The sequence below is a fragment of the Marmota marmota genome, unplaced genomic scaffold (assembly GCF_001458135.2).
Source record: "Marmota marmota marmota unplaced genomic scaffold, marMar, whole genome shotgun sequence".
Classification (NCBI taxonomy): Eukaryota; Metazoa; Chordata; class Mammalia; order Rodentia; family Sciuridae; genus Marmota; species Marmota marmota.
Window position 1 is genome coordinate 12812749 of NW_026000093.1, and position 22322 is coordinate 12835070.

Sequence of the window (22322 nt, forward strand, 5' to 3'; positions counted from 1 at the left end):
ATCTCTGATATTTCACTATAAAAAACCTTTTACAAGTATGGTAATTCAGGCTGCTTGTGTGTTGCATACAGTTTTAAAATTTATTTTTGCAGAAATTTTGCCAACCATTTTTTGGCAGGGGTTGGGGGGCAATTGGTATTATGATATGGATAAAGCAGTGAGGTTACCAGTCTTTTCCCCCTCCTCATGCTTTTTAGGGCATGTCTTTTAATATTAGCAAGCAAGACTTTTATACTTTGTCCTTTTGATTATCCATTTCATAGACTGACTTTGTGAAACCTAGCTCTGTTCTCCTGCCTTAGTATATTAAGGCTTAACTTTAAATGCCTCCACAGACTGCTGTGCCCTCTCATATGGCTTAACTTTAGTGGAGCATTGCTAGAAATAGAGTGACCCCTCAGATGCTACCAAAGTGAGTAGGAATTTGAATGCCCCTACCCAGGATGCATGCTCCCCTGCCTTCCACCATTACCCCAAGTCTCCAGAACATGTCTGACTGCTGATGGTAGTTCTCTGTCCTTGACCTGTTCTCCACCATTTCACCACCTTCGGAGTTTGTTGCTTCCTTTCCCTGTGGTTGCATATAATCTCCATTTCTGCTTCTGTTCTTTTCCTTCTACACTTTGCCATTGCTTTCTTCACAGTTAAAAGTAAATCCTTTCTTGTTTCTTTTGTGTCTTTTCCTGTCATTTTCTTCTTTACTATTTAATTTTGACTCTGGTGTGTGGTTTGTTTATAGCCTTTGCCTTCCATGGGAATACCTGTAGTTGGAAAGAAATCAGCTGATCACAGCTGTATAGTTCAGTCTATCATTTTTGCTCATGTGGGAGCTTTGTAGGCTTTATATATTTTTAATTTCTGGGTTTATTCCAACCACTAGATGAAGTGGGACCTGTTTACTCTTGATTTTCCCCCATGTTGTTTCTTCTGCCAGATTTTTGTATTATTGATTCATTCTACAGAAGAATATAGAATATCTAAGACATTCCTTTCAAAAGAGCTCAGCTTTTGAGTTTCCTGCCTTGTTTTTGTTAATTATTGTCTGGATATATAGACAAACATTCAGGGACATTGAAGTTAAAAAAAATCACTTAATTCATGTTTTGTTCAGGTAAGTATGAGGCAGTGTAGAGAAGTGATTAAGAGGACTCTGGAGTTAAGCCTGTCCTGGTTTGAATGTTGACTCTAGCTTTTAACTAGTTCTGTGACTTTGGGGAAATTATTAAATATCTTTTTGTCTCAGTTTCTGTGTTTATGAAATACTATAATACTTCACAGAGTTATTTTTGTTTATTAAATAAATGTGTGTGTGTGTATTAGCACTAGAATAGTACCCACTTTATTATTGGTAGCTACTATTATTATTACTGTTATTTTTAAGCTTAATATTTGACCTGCTTCTGCCTTTAAGGTTTCCTTTTTGTCATGCAAATTATATTGTGTGCATTTTAAATTGAGGAATATTATCTAACCTGTGAAGGTTTAGTCACATTAAACCCTTGCTTATAAACTCAGAATATGGGAAAGAATACAGATTTTAGAAGGAAAAAGGACTAATATGTTAATGCTGAAATTTTTTATGAAATTGAAACACAAAAAAAGAAGTCAGCAAAGAAAACTGGGAAAGCTGGGTAGCATAGTTTAAGCATATTAATGTCCTAAGGAAAGTGACCAAGCCCCTTGTTTAAAACAAGACTATTTGCAGGTTTATATCAAACCACTTCTAACCATAAATGGATTTTCTAATCAAATGTATATTATAACAATAAAGTATATGTATTTATAAATGTATGCATATACATGTGTATATGTGCGTGCGCAAGCGTGTGTGTGTGTGTGCGCGCGCACACACACACACACACACACACTTTTTCCCCCTTTCCCTCAGTACTGGGGATTGAAACCAGGGGCACTTGACTGCTGAGCTACATACCCAGACCTTTTTATTTTAAGACAGTCTCACTAAGTTTCTGAGGCTGACTTCAAATTTGGGATCTTCCTGTCTCAGCCTCCTAAGTAGCTGGGATAATTGGTGTGCATCACCATATACCCAGCATTTTTTGTAAGAACTTTATTAATGCTAGTAGATAAATCAGGTAAAATGAAAAAGTCTTCATTTCATAGTGTACTAGTTCATTTGTTTTACAAATGAATATTTTTATTTTTCTTAGAATCTCATCACATACCTATATGATATTTGTAAATCTAATAAAATTACAACTATATATATGTACTCTAGTAATATTGGCAAAATGACACATTTGGACATGGGAGGGAAAAACATTTAAACTACTATTGTTATTTAACTGATGAGAAATGTTCATTTGACTACCTGATTTTTTTTTTCTCTAAAACAGATAAAAATGGCTAATACCCAGGCCACTTAACTTTTGAATTGACATAACAGGAGTAAAACTTCATTAATTTTTAAAACTTATTTTATTTTCCCCAGAATATTCACAGGGTCTACAAGGCTAGATGGAAATGCTATTGGTAAGTATGTGTATTCTATTTACAAACAAGCCCTTTGCCTAAAAAAAAGTTTTTAAGTTGAATTAAAAAAATGTATATGCATTTATGTTATAGTGGATTTTGTCCGTTGGCTCTGTGCTGTGTCTATGGATGAATTACTTTCTACTACACACCCGAGAATGTTTAGTCTACAAAAAATAGTAGAAATATCATACTACAATATGGGAAGAATAAGATTGCAGTGGTCTCGGATTTGGGAAGTTATTGGAGATCATTTTAATAAGGTATTTGAATAATTATAGCATTTGTTTATATTTGTAATATTTTTCTTTGTTTAAAATTGAGACTCTTTTCCTTCCCCACAGTTGCCTATTACTTTTTCATAATTAAGCTCAGAAAACCCTTTGAGTCCTATTCTTTTGTTGTTGTTTTTTTTTTTAAGAAATGTTTGCTCAAGGTTTTAAGGATTTATTTAAAATATCTATTTTCTTGTTGAGAAATAATTTTTACTATACCTAGTGCCTTTATGGAGACTTAGGATTTACCTACTTATGCTGCTAACTTTGTACTTTTTCTAAGGCAAATAAAGGAAAAAGATTTATAGATTTTCACCACTGACATTAGCATCTTGCTTTTTTGTTGCCAATACAGGTTGGCTGCAATCCTAATGAAGATGTAGCTATTTTTGCAGTGGACTCTTTGAGGCAATTGTCAATGAAGTTTTTAGAGAAAGGGGAGCTTGCAAATTTCAGATTTCAGAAGGATTTCTTAAGACCTTTTGAACATATAATGAAACGGAACAGGTATTATGTTTGTGGAATTGCTCCATACCAGAAAAACCTTTCTATTTCCTATAGTAGGGGGAAAACAGAAGGGGGGAGGGACTCATGTGAGTTTTGTTTGTATGCGTATCCAAGCAATTACATTAATATTTTAGGTCTCCAACAATTCGAGATATGGTTGTACGGTGTATAGCACAGATGGTTAATTCTCAAGCTGCTAATATTCGGTCTGGGTGGAAGAACATATTCTCTGTATTTCATCTAGCTGCGTCTGATCAAGATGAAAGCATAGTGGAACTTGCATTTCAAACAACAGGGCATATTGTCAGTGAGTATTCTTTAAACTGTGCTCAAGAAAGAAAGAAAAGCCTAATGTATTCAGAAAGAAAGAAAAACCTAATTCCAGTACAGTTAAGATTAATGTTTAGCAAATCTTGCCTACAGAACCAGAATAAACAAATAGTTCACTTTTTAAAAAATATCTCTATTAGTGCACGTTATTTATTTAATGTGGTACTGAGGATTGAACCCAGTGCCTCACAAGCGCTGTACCACTGAACCACAACCCCAGCCTTAATAGTTCATTTTTATAGTGAACTTTCATTAAGGATTTGCTGCATGGCATGAACTGTAAGCACTTTTCCATGTATTTTCTTTAATCTTCAAAACTCTTTAAGTATCTTTAGCCCCCTCCTCCTCCCTTTTTAAAATAGATAAGGAAACTCAGGCCCAGAGGAGTTATAATTTGTCTAAGGTCATAGAACTAGTAAGTGATGGAAACTTGTTTTTGACTACTACATTGTACAACCTCCTTTGACTTTCAGGGGTACTGAAATACTTAAGAATATAAGTTAACCCTGTATAGAAGGTAATAATGATGACCATTGTCAACACCAGAATTATACATCATTGTTAACTATCATTTTAATGTTGGCTTGAATTAAATATTATTCTAAAGCACTTAACTTACAATATTTTATGTAGTGCTTAATAACTATCCTTGTAGGTATTATCTCTATTTTATAGGTCAAGAAGCAGAGATCAGCTTAGTAATTTGGTATATTTATTTAACAAAATTGATTCAGTACTACTCTGTTCCAGTCACTTAATTAGGTGCCATGCTAATAGTGTAAACAAAATGTCATGTTTTACTTACCTCCCTACTAAGGACAGACAAGTGGTAGACACAGATTTGAATTCTATATTTGGACATCAAAGCCAACATAAGAAGTTTGTAGTGCATTTAGAGGTTGATGTATATTGGGGATAATTAGAAATTATTGAAAATTTATAGTCATTTTGGTATTTTTTTTTCTGTTTTAGCGCTTGTATTTGAAAAACACTTTCCAGCCACCATTGATTCTTTCCAAGACGCAGTAAAGTGTTTATCTGAATTTGCGTGCAATGCAGCTTTCCCAGACACAAGTATGGAAGCAATTCGACTTATTCGCCATTGTGCAAAATATGTGTCTGATAGACCTCAGGTATAGCATCATTTTAGTAAACAGAATTTTACTGAGTACTTATTTCCAATTAAAAATCTTAATTTGCTTGGGAATTGAGGGTATATGAAGCATTTATTTTTCAGTGAACCCCAAAGCAGTTTGAGCTTAATTCTGAACTATGAAGATTAATAGTTATTTACCATTATAGAAGATGTTAGTATTTTTCTTTCATATGTATTCACTTGCTATAAAAACTTTATGTGGCACAGGTTGAGTTATACCCTATGTAGATAAGGAAACTTAGGCCCAGAGGACTTTTAAAAAGTGCTATTTCCTTTAGTGCTAGTTGTCTGCCTGTGTTCAGCAGCACTGAAGTTAACAACCTCAAGTTGAAGTTAACTATTAGGTTAATTGAAGAAGTATAGACTTAATCTCTTAATTAAAGGTTGAATTGATAATCTGGCTGCCAGTGTTAACTTGCATATCTGAATCGATCTTTATAAGCATAAAGAAAATGATACTTCATAGACTTGGCAATAAGATTTTACGGTGTACAAAACCTACACCTTTGGATTGCTTAGTACTATTTACATACATCAACACATTTGACCTTCATACCTTCCCAAGGTAGTTAATATAGCTGTGTGTTATTATAATTATTTAAATAATAAAAATGGGACCTGAATAAGCCAGGCTAATAATGTAGAGAACTACTGCAGTTGAAGGTAAAGCCAATTTTTGGATTTTAGCACAGTGTTCTTTATAGACAACTATAGTCTTCATCTTTTTATAAATTATTGTTTATTAAATTGCTCACTTTTGATTGGTAGAGCATTTAATTTTTTTTCTTGAGAAATAATGTGCTGAATATGAAGGTATTTTGTTTTGCCTTTAATAATCCTACCTTTCTTACTGAAGGCTTTCAAGGAATACACAAGTGATGATATGAATGTGGCGCCTGAAGACAGGGTGTGGGTGAGAGGATGGTTCCCAATTCTCTTTGAGTTATCCTGTATCATCAATAGATGCAAATTAGATGTAAGAACCAGGTAACAATCAGTATTTGAAATTCGAGTTTTGAAGGATTTATTTTGACTTTAACCTTTCTTATGTGAACACAAGTTCACAGTTAAAGACTATATATAAATTTTGTTTTATCAAATATAGTAATTATTAGACAGATTTTAAAGGTATATTAGCATAATGTAGTAACATGATTTTAAAATGTGTTATATGAGTACAGTTTTTCCTAAATTGAAATGGCCAATTTTCATGTCTTAATATCTCAACAAATCTTTAATCCCATCATGAGTACAACTTTCTATTAAACAAAATCCCTTTTAGATATCTCACCTTCTTTTCAGGAAGAATTATTAATTATTGTACTTGTATCTTTATCAGATTTTTAAAGAAATTATAAAAATAGTTCAAAATTGCTCAAAATTGTACCAAATTATAGAAATTCAATAAAAGAATGTATCTCTCCTTCCCCTTACATCAGAGCCACACTCACCAAAGTTAAATTTGAGTTATGGCCTAAGAAACTTTTTATTTTTATAGCTTTATTTATAAATTCTTAGGAAATAAATAATCCAAAGTCTGTAATTATAAAGAACTTTTATATGCATTTTCATTTGATTCTCTCATAGTTCTATAGATTTAGGATAAAGTAATTAACCTAGAATCCTACATATTCTTTCTTCCTACACCAGCTACTATTTTTTAAAATATTTATATATTTTTATATTTTTTTAAATATAAGTTTTTAAAAACATAAGCAGTAAAAGTTCTTGGATGCTATTGATTTCTGTGTTTACTTTGGAGCCTGGGGGAAGAAAATCAGGATGGCCCACATCTTCTTACCCACCTTAGTCATGGGAGGTGGTAACGTTCATTTACCTTGAAGGGAAGGAAATGGACTTCAATCTCAGCAGATGGAGACAGAGGGAGTCTTGTTAGAGTATAAGGAGGGAACTATAAGTCTAACATCACAGGGGTCTGTTTTCCTGTGGAAGATTGTATCTTTCCCAAAGTTTCTTATACAGTGTGTACCACTGCATGTGTAACACAGTAGGTGTCTTAGGGATCAGATATGAATGTTGTGAATTTGCTGTAGGACTGAACATACATGTCATTTTACAACATTTGTATCACAGATATTTATTGAGAACCCAGGTACTAGATGTGTTCTAGGCCATGGAGAGCAAGCATAGCAGCAAGTAAGCTAGACTGTGTACAGTCCTTCCTTATGGAACAAAAATTTCAAAAGAAATTTTTGTTGTGGCTGACCATCAGATTTTTTAAAACAAAAACCATTTCTAAACTGAAAAAATACTTAAATTTTGCCAGCAAAGAGTAACATGGAAAAAAAATCAAACAATTTAATGTTTTATTTTAGGAAAGATAAGTTTCAAGTGCTGTGGAATGGGGAGGGGTGGAAGTAATATAAAAAAGAAATGTACAGCCAGGGCCTTTCAAGTTTTTTCCCTGCATGATGTATCCTAAGGAATCCTGTTGTTTTACAACTTAAATTTCATAAAATCCAATATCATATGTTAAAGACCAGTTTTAAACTTTCTGATTTTAATAGTTTTGTGTTAGAGAAAACTATCTTAGGAAGAGGGTGAGTTTTTTTTGTATTATAGGTTTCCTAATCATGTTTTGTCATTTTAGGGGTTTAACAGTAATGTTTGAAATAATGAAAACATATGGCCACACTTATGAAAAACACTGGTGGCAAGATTTATTTAGAATTGTTTTCAGAATATTTGACAATATGAAATTGCCAGAACAGCAGACAGAGGTAAGAGTACACAAAATCTTCATTTTAATCAAGTTAAAATTTCTTAATACTTTCACTCAGTACATTTTAGAGTTTCAAATTAAACACACTGAACAGAGAAGAATTTCTAGGAAATTTTTCTTTAAGTCATGAGAGATAATTAGTATGTCTTTATAAATAAGAACACTACTTGGGAATGTGAGTTAACGATTTTTTTGTTTGTTTTCATTCTTTCTTTTAAACTTTGTTTCTTTTCCACATTTTGATATTACAACTATAAAACACCAATAACTTTCTTTAGTATTACATTGTGACTTTCTATTCTGAATTGAGTAAAATTTGTTGTATTTATTTCAATGTATTTTATTATAAACCAGTTATAGTATGCATTTAAGGCAGTATAGAAAGATAGCTTAAATTTTTCTATTTTTCTAATATAGCATTATTAAGTACAGACTTTTGCATTTACCCTTTATGTTTGGAAAGAAGGAAATTACTTATTTTGAATAAACCTTAACTTTTATGGTGTTTTGAAGTACTTCAGGACAGTCAGTTTTTAAATCTGTGCTAATGCCACTAGCATAAATTCTTTTTCTTCTTTATTTCATTGTTCTGATATACTCTAGAGCAAGGCCAGCTATAGAACTGTTTCAGAAATCATAATGTTAATGTCAGGACACTGTCAGTGATAGTTTTCTAACAATTCAAACAGTGCAGAAATTAGCAGAGTTATTTCATAGATACATAGATTAGATAGGTATAGATAGATAGATATCAGATATTGAGATGAGTACAGTGTTGTAAAGGAATTTAAGTGACCTGAAAGGAGTGCTGACAGTATCATGTTTTAAATATGCAAACACATTTCTCTTAATTCTTGTAGTTGATGAATGGTATGACCTTAATGTAATGACTTCCCCCCCCCCCCCCCCCAGAAAGCTGAGTGGATGACAACAACTTGCAATCATGCACTTTACGCAATCTGTGATGTGTTTACCCAGTATTTGGAAGTGCTCAGTGATGTACTTTTGGATGATATTTTTGCCCAGCTATACTGGTGTGTGCAGCAAGGTAGGTCTATAACATCTGTGTGACACAGTGTTTACATGTGAATCTGGTAATATATACATGAATTGTTCACTTTTCTTTTCTAGACAATGAACAGTTAGCTCGATCTGGTACAAACTGCTTAGAGAATGTGGTTATTCTGAATGGTGAAAAATTTACACTAGAAATCTGGGATAAAACTTGTAACTGCACACTGGATATCTTCAAAACCACAATCCCACATGCGTAAGAAAAGTATTGCAACTTTGTATTTGTGTATTGAATGAGCTTATAGCAGTGTTTTAAGTATGATAGTAACTAGTGATTTATATAATGAAAATCCTTGTAATCATGCTCAGTGTTACATGAATTCAGTTTTATTAATAAATCGCATTCCTGTATAACCATACAAATATAAGAATTTTTTTTTTAAGGGAGGGATTACCAGGGATAAAATATCCAGAGGCACATCCCTAGCCCTTTTTACTTTTTTGTTTTGAGACAGGGTCTTGCTAATTTGCTGAGGCTGGCTTTGAACCCCCTATTCTCCCTCCTGAGTTGCTAGAGTTACTGGAATTATAGGCGTGTGCCACCACACCCAGCTGAATTGAATTTTTTATGAACCAGAATCTTGGGTCATAATGGAATGACTCCACTGACTTTAAAAGATTTTATTTGTACACATCACACCAAGTGGTAATTTTTAATTCAAGGGGAGAAAGCTTCCCTCCTCAACATATATTTCAGTTACTGTAGATTTAATATCTAAAGAAAATCTTTCCGAGTATTGTGTTTTACAATAAGTTACCATTTGTTTTTAAGGGATATGTTTGGAATTGAATTATAATGAGATAGTTGTTATTGGTGGGGGAGAAATTCAGACAGAGTTTGGCTATTTAGCACCTGGATTATTTGTAGGACTGATGATTAGAGCTTACTGGCCAGCTCAATCTTGGAGATGTCTTGTCTATATGTAGTTTTACCTTATATTTATCATTTTTAAATCTACAGATAGATTTTTCTTTAAAACATCTTATTAAGTAGACACGTGGATATTTACTGATTTAAAACCATATATGAGAATTAGTAATTAGTCCAGATTTTTAAGCTTCTTGAAATGCATTCTATATGTTTGCAGTGTTATAATTTCCTTGTAAATATCATAATTAGTAGTACTTCAAACAGAAGAAATATACTCCTAAAAAAGCAGTCTCTAGGTAGGGAGACTCTGAAAGGGCACACAGTGATTTTTTTTTTTTTTCCCACCTATTTCTAGATTTTGGGTAATTTTTCTTATTTTTGTGGTACAATTTTTGTTAGAACAATGTGAATAACTGACAAATAATGCATGTCTGTCAGAGTTTATGACCTGTGACCCTATGTCAAAGGTAATATGAATTCTTGCTTTGCAGTTGTCACTATGACATCTTTACAAAAACTAACTGGGCTGTATATTCTTTTTTGTTTGCAATTTTACTTTTATATATTTGAAATAGTGGGAATCAAACTCAGGGCCTGTGCATGTGAGGCAAGAGCTTTATCACTGAACTACATCTCCAGCCCCTACATTATTTTGTGTAAGAATTAGATCTGTTGTAATAAGTTACATTTTCAGGACTATATATACACATATATCAGTATGTGTATATGTGTGTGTGTGTGTGTGTGTGTGTATGACATTAAGTATCATCTAATAACATCTTAATAGAAAAATATCTGTACTGCATTTCATATTGAATTGCAGTGATCTGTTGGCTGACTTTTCTACCCCATTCCTCACAGGCTCCTCCTCAGAAACAAGAACTTGACTCTTAATCATGTTTCCCATTTTATACACCTAATATGAGATTGGCAACTTAGTTTCTCATTTGGGCCAAATGTTAATTTATGTGTTTTTACACTTTTTAATAGACTCTGACGAGTTCTATGATTTTTTTAATTCTATAAAGTTTTTTGAAAAGTCTTAAAAGGTTTTAAATCTTGCCTTGGAAAATATTTAAAGAAAGTAATACTCAGAATAGTTCTTGAAACTTTTCACAAAGTGTATTTTATAGTAAAACTGATAACCAGATTATCCTTCTAATATATTAGATGCTACTAATTAGATACTACTTAACTACTTTTAGAAATACATACTATAAACTTTTTACTAGATGCTTTTCAGCATAGTCTTGTGACACATTCATGTTTTTTTCAAAATACGATGAACGTGTAATGTGGCATACCCTCCCAGTGATTGTTGTGATTTTGTTTTTTCAAAGGCTTCTGACCTGGCGTCCTACTTCTGGAGAAACTGCTCCCCCACCTCCATCACCCGTGAGTGACAAGCAGTTGGTAAGTAGTTATTTATCAGGGGTAAAAGTACTTTTATCAGGGGTAAAATTCTGCATGTAAGTGTGCTAGTCTTGTTCCTACCACTGTGACAACACACCTGTTCAGTGTGTTTAATTTGCAAATATGATGCCTTCTAAAAAATGCTGAAACCATTTTAGTTGTTTTTTTTTTCTTGAGGGGGAAAAAAAAGATGTCTTACACAACCACAGTGTAATTATTAATCACTGAAACAAAAGGCCTTATTCAAATTTCTACTAATGCCCTTGAATGTTAAGCCCAGGAGACCATAATATAGCAAAGTAATACCCATTGACTTGTTCCCCACAGCTTTTAAATTTTCTAAGAAATTGTCAACAATTGAAACTTAGATTTTACAGAAAAATAACATTCTGATGAATTTTTCTTGGGAACTATGACAACTGGTATACAGGGCCCACATTGCTCCATGGCTGATCTGGGGAAGCTACTTATTCATCACAGATCCCACCACTTCTTAGGACATCTATTTCAAGCCCAAAATGAAATTGCACTCATGTTTTATTTGCTCCTGCTACTATATAGAATTTGTAGTGTAGGCTTTGTTTCTGTCCATACAAAATCTTGACTCCTCATGGGTCTAGTTCTGCGCCCTTCAGCAAGTCACTCACCCTCTGGGCACAGTAAGGCTCCTGGTGAGGATTAAATCCGGTAATGTGGGTAAAGCCACACTGTGTCTGTGCCTGGTCCAGGATCCAAAGTGGTGACACAGGGTGCTTCCAAATCTGGCTCACAGACTTCTCCAAATGCTATAGCACTTTCTCACCTTCTGGTCTCCTGAGCTGCTAATTGCTGCTGCTACCACCATTTCTGATACTCACTTCTTCTTTTACCCTTTCTTCCTTGTATTCTTCTCTATACTACTAAAATTTTGCCAATAAACAGTGATACTTCTTTTTTTTTTTTTTAACTTTAATTCTTAGGTGAATTTTCTTGCTGTGCACTTTGGAGTACTTTTTAAAATTAGAGGTAAAAATAATACTCCATCACTGTAAAATAATATATACACACAGTATAATTTTTTAGAATGGTGTAATAGAAAATATTTTCATCCTTTCAGTGTGCTTAACATTGATTTTTTTTCTATTTATTAGGATACAATATCACAGAAATCTGTAGATATACATGATTCTATTCAGCCAAGATCTGCAGATAATAGACAGCAAGCATCATTGGTTTCTGTCACTACTGTGAATGAAGAAGTCAGCAAAATTAAATCTACAGCAAGTGAGTTATTTCTCTTAGTAAAAATAAGTTGTGTCTTTATGTAGCTAAGGGATAACTTTTAAATTTACTTTTATATTAATAAGCATATGCTATAATTGATTATGTAGCTACTTCTTTACTGTACCAACCCCGACTTGGACATACATCACTGACAGATAAATTGTCTTATCCAAGAACCAGACTAACACTTTTGCAATATTAGCTTTTTCTGCATTTTAGCAATGCATTTGGCTAATGTTTATATTGAGAACATGGGTTTTCCTTCTGCATCCTCTCCATATGTCAGCTCCATTTTCTATCTGTACAGATAGGGTCCAACATTGCCGCCTTCTACCCATCTGTCAGGGCACTTAATAAAGGACCCCTGCTCTCTAGGCAAGAACACCCACCTCTAAGGATCAAGTCTTGCCACACTGTTGCCCATTCTGCAGATCTACATAGGAAGCCAAGGGCCACCTTTAGTCCTCTCACCTTTTCCCAAAAAAGGGGAATCTCCTTCACTTTTACTAAATTGGTTCAGTTTCATTTGCTGCAGGAAAATAACCCCTAGGGAAGACTGCCATCTCCTTAGAAAAGAACAGGACAGCTTTAAGTACTTTTTTAAAATTGACGTTAAATTCACAAAACAGCAACTATTTTAAACAATTTATTGACATTTAGTACATTTAGTATGTTGTGCAACAGTGACCTCTGTCTAGTTCTCAAACACTTTTTCACCTCAAAAAGGAAACTCCGTGACCATTGTGCAACCATTCCCTACTCTCCTCTTCCCTACCCCCTGGCAACTACCTTTCTGCTTTCATTTATGGATTGGCTGTACGTTTCATATAAATGGAATTCTACAATGTTTGACCTTTTGTATCTGGCTTTTTTCACTTAGCATTATGTTTTTAAGATTCATTTTATTGTACGATGGATCACTAACATATTGCTTTTTATTACTGAATAATAATCCATTATATATGTAGGTACCATATTTGGCTGTGCATTCATCCACTGTTGGATGTTGAGTTTGTTCCACCTTCCTATTGTGAATAGTCCTGCTGTGAACATTCATGTACAAATAATGCTTAAGTACCTGTTTTCAGTTCTTCTGCAGATGAAGAGTAGAATTACTGGGTCATTCTCTGTTTGACTTTGTGAATAACCATCAAACTGTTTCCTATAGCCCATGGCATCTTTTTTACAGGGGGTGTTTCTCTGTCTGATGAGAATGGCAGCATAGTACTTCAACTGTCTGAAAGGCAACTGCCTCAGTTTTTTCTACATACCTTCAGAAAACACCATTGCTCTATCTAGTCTTGATTCTGTACCTGCAGTCCCATGTAGTTAAAATCTACTTTGGTTTGTTTTCTCTCCTGTGGTGACCCAGTGAAATAGTCACATGATATAACCTTGGCACTGTCAAGCCTTATTATGAATAGAATTCGTCCAAATAGATATTGTCCGCAGACCTGCTTCTGGTCCCTGCTGGTGGACTATAGTTAGGATCTCTGTCAGTTTTCAAAAGTTGCCACAAAGTGTGGCAAGGCAGCTTCCCTGTTCAGTCACAGCGCAGCCTTATCTGTCAAACTCTCAGTTGCTAGGAGCACCTAGGTGCTTGGGTGCTGCTGAAACCTCTTAACATCCACCAGCAGCACATGTTGGAACTAAAGATGACACATCTCCTTAGACATCTGCCTGCTGCTAAGTCCTCTCTGGAGTCAAGTAATACTAGGAGTTTGTCCCAGGGACTGAGGTGCTTTTATGACACACATGAAGGAAGGAGTGCACCTTGTCAGTTGTGACTGTAGTAGAGGAAGATGAAGACTATACTTTAGGAAGAGCTACCTTGTAGACTTGTGGGTTCCTTTGTTATAATTTTTTTTTTTAACTTGAGATCTAGCAGTAAGAATCAAATGTTAAATTGAACATTCTTCCTGAAAAATATCTGGAAAGGGACCTTTTTTTAATGACCTCAATAAGAATCGATTTAATTTATTTTAAATTTAAATTTATTTCTTTTAACTTTTTTAAAAATATCTTTTAATTATTGATGGACCTTTGTTTTATTTATTTGTATGTGGTGCTGAGAATCGAACCCAGTGCCTCACATATGGTAGGCAAGTGCGCTACCACTGAGCCACAACCCCAGCCCCTAAATTTAAATTTATTTTAAGAATAAATTTAAATTACTTTTAGAAAAAGAAAATGTGTAGTAATACCTTTTATGGTAGAAAGAAACTGAGGGATTTTTAAGTTATCCAGAGCTGGAACCATTACTTTGAAACTGATTGACCTGCTGTCCCTCTTAGGTAGCTGCCCCTGAGACTTTAGGATAGAGGTGTGGTCTTGTTGTCTGGGTCTTTCTGCCCTCACTAGGGCCACTAGGCAGTGTTGCCATACACAGCAACGTGGCAGCCAAATTTTCTTGCCTAACCTCATGTTTCTGTATCTGCATGGTCAGTGAAATGGAACATTCTTCTAATGAAATTGTCCTCAAGGTTGGGGGGTTGTCAGAACTGCCCTGTAGAGCAAATTTGTTCAGCATAGAGGAATGTAACTTGTGTTACAGCTAAGGAAAAAGAAAAGAAGTCATTTAGAGACAAGGTCTTGCCGAGTTACTTACTGCCTTGCTTTTGCTGAAGCTGGCTTTGAATTCACAATCCTCCTGCTTCAGCCTCCCAAGCTTTCTTTATTTGGTTATTTTTGTAGTAATGTACTTGGCATAACTTTTTATAACTTGTTTACTGCTGGATCCATTTGAAAATAAGACAGGTTTAGCCACAACTACTAATCTAAACTCAAATGAAATATTCTATGGCTAAACTTACGCATAGTTTGATCAAAATCCTTGGCTGTCCTACTTCCTATCTCATGTAGATCTGGTTCCTATTGTTTTTTTATGGTCCAGGTTTGTATATTACTTATTTTCAAAGGTGAGACTTGGGTTTGTAGTAAATGCTATTTACATTTTTATGTTTTTATTCATTTGTTACATTTATTTCAAGAATATCCTGAATGTTATTTCAAAATTGGTGGTAGAACCAGCTTGACCCATATTCACTATCCTAAATCATGTAGGGTATTTTTGCTTATTTAAACTTTTACTTTTCTGAGATGTGTCTAGATATTGATTAAACATTAATGCCTGTGTACTAAAGCAGTATGTCCTTTTCAGTGTGATATGTGCAGGTTACCTGCATATATATTAAATGTTTCCTTAGCATTGTAATGTCATAGAAATTATGAAGGATTCAAAATAATGTTTTGTTTGCATGTGCATTGGGGGGGTTTCCTCACAGAATTTCCAGAACAAAAATTGTTTGCTGCCCTGTTGATTAAATGTGTTGTGCAGCTGGAACTTATCCAGACCATCGACAACATTGTGTTCTTCCCAGCCACAAGTAAGAAGGAAGATGCGGAAAACTTAGCTGCAGCCCAGGTAAGGACCCTAACAGAGCCACGTTATGTGTAGGAGTAAGGAGGTTAGTGATACTGGCCTGGGCTCCAAAGCAGAGGCCAGACTAGGAATTTAATTTGGAGGACCTTCATCACAGAGATGTCACTGTAAACCTCAAGAGTGGTTGATATCACAAGGCATTGAATGGCTGCAGCAGGGAGGAGGGTCAGGGACTAAGAATGAGAATCAGGGAATTGGGGAAAGTTAACTGTCAGTGTCATACTTGAAGTCGAATAAAGAAGTTTTCAGAAGGATGTGATCTGATGCTCTGGACAAGTCAAATAATATTACACCTGAGAATTGCTCTCTGTAAATTTGGAGGGTGTGGTGACCTTGACAGTGTGTCAGTGTTTTACACTGAAGACAAAAGAGTAATTGAAATATGTACAAAAGGAGAGCATTGGAGACAGCAAACATTGTTAAGTGTGTCCAGGAGTTTTGCTGTGAAGAGGGTACAGAGAGAAACGGGGTGGTAGCTGGAGGAGGAAGCGTGAGAGGTCGAGAGAGGGTTGCATTGTTGGGCAGTATGGCAATATGTGTTATATATAATGAGAGTTTTCTAGTGGGGAGAAAACCTGAGTGGTGGCAGGTGTGGAGTGGGGGTTTGCTAAAGCAGTATTTCTGAGTGACTGGGGATGGTACCTCGTGTAGAGAAGGCACCATCCAGAGTCCATTCATGTGTAGAGAAGGCACCATCCAGAGTCCATTCATGGTAAACAGAGAGGGCAAAACGTGTGGGATCCAGATACCAAAAAGTTGGTATATTGTAGTAGGAGTTTGTTGAAGTTTGTGGTTGAGAAGAGAAGGGGGAACCCTAAGGACTGGAAATAGGCATAGTGACCAGTGACCATAGGGCCTGGAGGGGTGCTTGGTGATTAGGATGCATAACAGAAGGTGGACAGTTCCCTTTTTTCTTCTAAGATAGAACAGATTGAGTTTTCATGTCTTGCATGAAAACAGGTTTTTGAGGGAGGATATTCAGTGTTAAATTTACTAAAATTGTGATGATGGTGCTGTGGTGGTTTGTTTTTCAAAGAGAGATGCAGTGGACTTCGATGTTCGAGTTGATACACAAGACCAAGGAATGTACCGTTTTTTAACATCACAGCAACTTTTTAAACTACTGGACTGCTTATTAGAGTCACATAGATTTGCAAAAGCATTCAATTCCAACAATGAACAGAGAACTGCTCTGTGGAAAGCAGGTAAGTTGCTCAGGTCCCACATGGTCCTGTTCACTGTGAAAGGATATGCTGGAGGTGTGTGCACTATCCGGACTCACAGATTATTCACTTCAGGTCTGTTAATAATAGTCATGTAATTGGTTCTTCCTAGTCAACAATAACCCAAATAACAACCTGAGTGGATTCATTTCCCCTGTGTTTAGCCTCTTCCCTTCTTAACTAATTTGACTGATTGTTCTTTCATCTTGTTAATCCAACGTGGGCCTTCCTATTGATACTCATCAGCAAAATAAAAAGCTGTCCTTTTATAAAGAAAAATGATGTGTGAAGACCCTGCCCATGAAATCTGCCATGTATACTTGACTTCTTTTTATTTGGGAGTTGGCCATACCTCAGGACAGACGTAAATGTACTAGGATCCGGAGGTGTATTTGTTTTAGATAAAGCTTACTTTTTATTTAAATTTGTTAATTTATCAAGTACATTGACATTGTTAATTTTTTATGTAAGAAATAGTTATTTGGTACCTATTAGAACAACACAGAAACAGCAAAATACGGAAAAATAAGGGAGCTGATGTTTACTTAACATCAAATTTTGCATCAAATAGAGTGCTTGGTGCTTTACATTTGCTTATTTAATGTAAAATGCCTTTTGCATCCTTTTCTTTTTATAACCTAACTTCCAGAAGGAACAGATTGTACTTATTTTTAATTTCTCCTTTCTTCGCCTTATTGCCACCATTTTATTGGGACTGTTCCTGCAAAAGTGACTAGGCCTCTTGTTTCCACACATACTGTACCCTTTGCACCTCTGGTATTCAAACAGTATTCCTCTTCCTCCTCCACCCCACCCAGTGTTCATGTGGGAGCCCTTCCACTGGCAGACCTCATTGTACTTCTGCAGCTTTGACTGCAGGGTTTCAGATGTAGTTCATTTGAAGGGTTCCACTTTCCAGGGCCACAAGTTGTTCTAAATCTTATATCAGCTCTGTAAGGGCACCAGGGGTGTGGTTCAGGGCAGTCCTGCTTTATAGACATCTGATGCCAACAGTTGAATGCACAGAGAATTTGCCTCCCAACGGGCTGTTTGCTTTTAAGTAAAATACCTTTCCAGTCTAATCCTGGAAACATTCCCTTTCTGCAGGCTTCAAAGGCAAGTCCAAGCCCAACCTTCTTAAGCAGGAGACAAGCAGCCTGGCCTGTGGGCTGCGCATTCTCTTCCGGATGTACATGGATGAGAGCCGGGTCAGTGCCTGGGAAGAGGTCCAGCAGAGGCTTTTAAAGTAAGACTCTCGACTGATTACTGCCTTTGATCCACGTGGCTGCGTGGCGCAGAGCAGGAAAGGGACAATGACAAGATCAAGAAGGTAGCTGAACCTTTGGGGCCTGGAAGCCCCTATTTTACAGATCAACTACAAAAGTTAAATACAGTCTTACAGGTGAATGTGCTTATTTTTTTGAGATAGGGTTTCGCTGTGTTGCTCAGACTTGCCTCAAAATCCTGGGCTCAAGCGATCCTCCTGCCTCAGCCTCCTGAGAGTCTGGGACTATAGGCATGTGCCATCATTTCTGGCTTAGATGAATGTGCTTATACAATTGGTGGCATATGAGCAGATTATGTCTAACACAGTATGAAGGAGAAAGCTTTATCTCTAAAATTTAGAGACTTTCTGATAACAGTTTTTAGGTCTTCGTAATATTATTAGAAAATCCGTTTTTATACAACATTCATTTGTGAAAATGAGAGCCTGCCTGCCTACCAGCCTTCCTGCATTTAGTTTGAAAAAATATTTGGTTTTTTATTGGTTTGACTTTGTGACAACTAAAATTTGAATTCATGCTAAGAATGAAACATGCCATTTAGAAAGAATACTGTCATCTGCCTCATAGTTTTCTGTCTACTTAAGTAGGTTTTCTTAAGAGACCAGTTAAATACTTTTTAGAATTTTAAGAAATCACCTAGTCTGTATTCTCCCATTTTACTGTGGCAAGACTATTCAGATCCAGAATGGTCTGGAGCCTAATAAGCAATGAAGGAAAGAGGCACCCCAGGTTTCAGCCCAGGTCTGTTGACATCAAGCTTCTACATGTACTCTGAAACCTTGGCTTTAAGTCATTAAGACTTAAAAAGTTTCTAATTAGTTTTGTTGCTTGTTTTTGTGGTACTGGGGATTGATCCCAGAACACTATACCACTGAGCTATAACCTCAGCCCCTTTTTAAATTTTATTTTGAGACAGTCTTGCTAACATGCCCAGACTGGCCTCTGCCTCCTAAGTTGCTGGGATTTTTTAAATTTATGGAATATAAATGTTAATGTTGACACTAGTTAAAAATGTAAACACGTGGGATCTAACAAGTTCCTTAGTAGCTAATGTTCACTTCCCTAATTTTCTTAATCATTCTTTCTCAGTGAACACACAAAGCAGCAGGCATGCACGTTATATAAAAAGAAACCTTTCTTTTGCAGCGTCTGCAGTGAAGCACTGAGTTATTTCCTCACTCTCACATCAGAAAGCCATCGGGAAGCCTGGACCAACTTACTGCTGTTGTTTCTAACTAAAGTTCTAAAGATCAGTGATAATAGGGTAAGTCTGAGGCCTCCTGTCCCTCATCGTGTTTCTAGCCCCGTGTTGCTCACTCTCAGCAACCGTGCTGCTTACTCCTTGTTGCACACTGGGCCCGTCTGTATCTGCCTCATTCCTCCTCAGTTTGCTTTCTCCTTGCTCAGCTTTGTTCTATAGTCATCAGTTGTTTCACTGGGGGAAGAAGCAGAATTCCTTAGGACACCTTGATGAACTCCTGGGCTCCTCCAACATTGAAATTCCCATCCTGACCACTGGAGTCATTGACATCCCCAATTTTTAAAACAGCTGTCCAACAGCATCATGGCCTTACACTGCACCCTCTACCTGAGGCTACATCAGCTCCCTGGGCCTGTGCTCCAGGTATTTAGTGGTTCCACGTAACCACAGAGCTCTAGTGAGCTGGCTGTGAAATGTAAAAATTTTATACCAATAGAAACGTAAAACATTTATGTAACTATAAAAATAAATGCATATTTAAAGGTTTTCAGAAATACACATTTTATGGGGCTGGGGTTGTGGCTCAGTGGTAGAACACTCGCCTAGCACGTGCGAGGCCCTGGGTTCAATCCTTAGCACCACATAAAAATAATAAAGGTATTGTGTCCAATTACAACTAAAAACTATATTTTAAAAAGTACACATTTTACTCAAAAGAATATAGTAACTTATAGCTTAAATATAAGGAAACAAGGTTTGCTGTGACCCCCTGAATAAGTTGAACACTGCCTTGACACTTCAAACCCTAGGACCCTGTGTGGAGGTAGGGGGATCCCACTCAGCAATCAGGTGTTAATCCCTGTGTCCAGAAGTGTTCTATCAGATTTGTGAGCCAGGTAAAGCTTGGAGGACTCCAAACTCTCCCCCATCCCCAGAGTGTCTCAATTCACTATCTGCGTATTTTGCTCACAACATGTCATCCTGCGTCCATCTGTGTGGTGGGTACAGAGGAGCAGGAAGAGAGAAAAACAAACCAGACCAGTGTTCAGATGAGGGAACTGTAGCAGATTTCAGTACAGATATATAAGTTGAACTGTAAAAATTTCAATGTGCTTTGCCTGGAAAATGTTTATATATTTTATATTGTAATATTAGGTAGAATTTTCCCTGAAATGTAAACATTGTTTTAATAATTCCCTTTTTTGTTTAACAAAAGATATAATTTCAATCACCCATATCTGATACAAAGAAATAGAATAGGAACTAGAACTGTTTCTTACTTTTGCAATTACTCAGGACAGACGGTGCTCAATTACTAAAAATTTATCAAAGATATGTAGTAGAAAATGTTTTTCAAAATGATGATAGACAATTAAATGAGTTTGTTTTGAGTCTGTTGAATTCTTCTCAGTCTTTCAGTTCCATAATCCATAATCCAAGTAGTCACTGCTTGAGGCAGACTCAGCCCTTCCTCCATATTCCGTAATCAGTTCACACCCCCAAGAGCTGACTCCAAAGGCAGTTTAGGCTCTCTAATTTGTAATGTAAGCACTACTAACAGAGAAATTAATTTTCCCCCCAGTTTAAAGCTCACGCATCATTCTACTATCCTCTCTTATGTGAAATTATGCAATTTGACTTGATTCCTGAACTTCGTGCTGTTCTTAGAAGATTTTTTCTGCGAATCGGAGTTGTTTTTCAGATATCACAACCACCTGAGCAGGAACTTGGACTACACAAGCAATGATGGGAACTTATTTTTTTCTGTTGGTGTTTACATCCCTCTGCTCTTTAAAAGGACCCTGGAGCTGAGGATTCCTACCTGAAAAATGGTTTCACAGAATTGCAGTGTTTGAGGGTTACTGGTAAATGTGCTTAGAGCTATAAATCAAAACTTGGAACAGTCCAGTCCCTTTTAGTGATCTGGTGGATTCTTTGTCATGTTGGGCTCATGATAAGCAGAAAGCCTGTTTAAACTCTGTCAGCTTATGCTCATGGGTCCTTCCCTGTCCTTTGAGGCAGGGAGAGCCCCACATATTTTTGGCAGGTGTGGAAGAAAAACTTACCCAAAGAACTATAGATGTAAAGATTGAACTTCTGCAAGAAGTACAACTCAGGAGAGCTGTATTTTGAAGGATAAAATGTTTATAATTGGGGGTTGGGGGAAAAAGAATTATTGTTGACGGTAAAAGATATTTAGCAACTATGGTATTCTTATTCTGAAGATTTTTGCACACTCAGGCTATCTGAGATTCTGGTAATCATTCTTCTGTGAAAAATGTACAGAGATGCAGGTCTGTAATATAAAAATCTTAAACATTATATAGTTCTTCCTGCAATGTTTTATTTTATTTCTTTATTTTCTTATCCAGTTGCTAAACACCCATAATATTTTGTCAAATGCACTAAACATTTGGGTTGAACTTTTTGTCTTTATTTTGTGTGGAATTTTAGTTTTGCCCTTTTTTGGGGGGTAGAAATTTTGAGTTTGACATGCCCAGAAGCTGTTGTGACTGACATTTGTCAAGATCAACGACGGGGGAAAAAGCAAAGGTAGAAAATATCCCTACTGACAATAACTACCTGTAATATACTTCTCTTAGGGCTTTTAAAGATGAGCCATTAAATAGAATGATCCTTCATGGACAGAAACTTGAATCACTGCAAATGAATCTAGGTTGCTGTCACTTTCTTTTCTTTTGGGTGGCGGGGCTTGATGTAGATTTTATTCTATGTACAGAATTTAATGTTGAATATATTAAAATAACAAATCTGGCATGGTTTGGGAGGTTATATTTACTGGAATTGTATTCATACTGTGAATTGTGCTCTGATGGTTAAAGACAAGATTGTCAAGCATTCCGTATTAAAAGTGGATGTAGAAAATTTTTTCAGATGGATAAAATGTATATGGTACAGATGTAAAGTTTTCTATGTAAAAAATTCTGTACAACTTTCTGTACAATATTCTCATCTGGCATATTCTAATCAGGTTATAGGTCAATAAAGTTTTTGAATTATTTCATTAGTGCAATGAAAACCTGC

General features: G+C 35.9%; 1 protein-coding gene across 5 annotated transcripts in view; it reads left to right on the forward strand.

The window, feature by feature from the left end:
* The window catches only part of Arfgef1 (ADP ribosylation factor guanine nucleotide exchange factor 1), a 102972-nt gene extending 80650 nt beyond the window's left edge, over positions 1-22322 (forward strand). For 4 of the 5 annotated variants that reach the window (XM_015485819.2, XM_048782951.1, XM_048782953.1 and 1 more), the window contains exons 24-39: positions 2453-2493; positions 2587-2756; positions 3124-3275; positions 3410-3582; positions 4578-4738; positions 5618-5748; positions 7373-7502; positions 8417-8552; positions 8636-8774; positions 10790-10862; positions 11993-12125; positions 15410-15549; positions 16604-16772; positions 17898-18036; positions 19223-19340; positions 20860-22322. In XM_015485819.2, the coding sequence (XP_015341305.1) occupies positions 2453-2493; positions 2587-2756; positions 3124-3275; positions 3410-3582; positions 4578-4738; positions 5618-5748; positions 7373-7502; positions 8417-8552; positions 8636-8774; positions 10790-10862; positions 11993-12125; positions 15410-15549; positions 16604-16772; positions 17898-18036; positions 19223-19340; positions 20860-21024 (2170 nt within the window). In that variant the 3' untranslated portion in view covers positions 21025-22322. The other variant, XM_048782954.1, reaches the window with a different exon arrangement.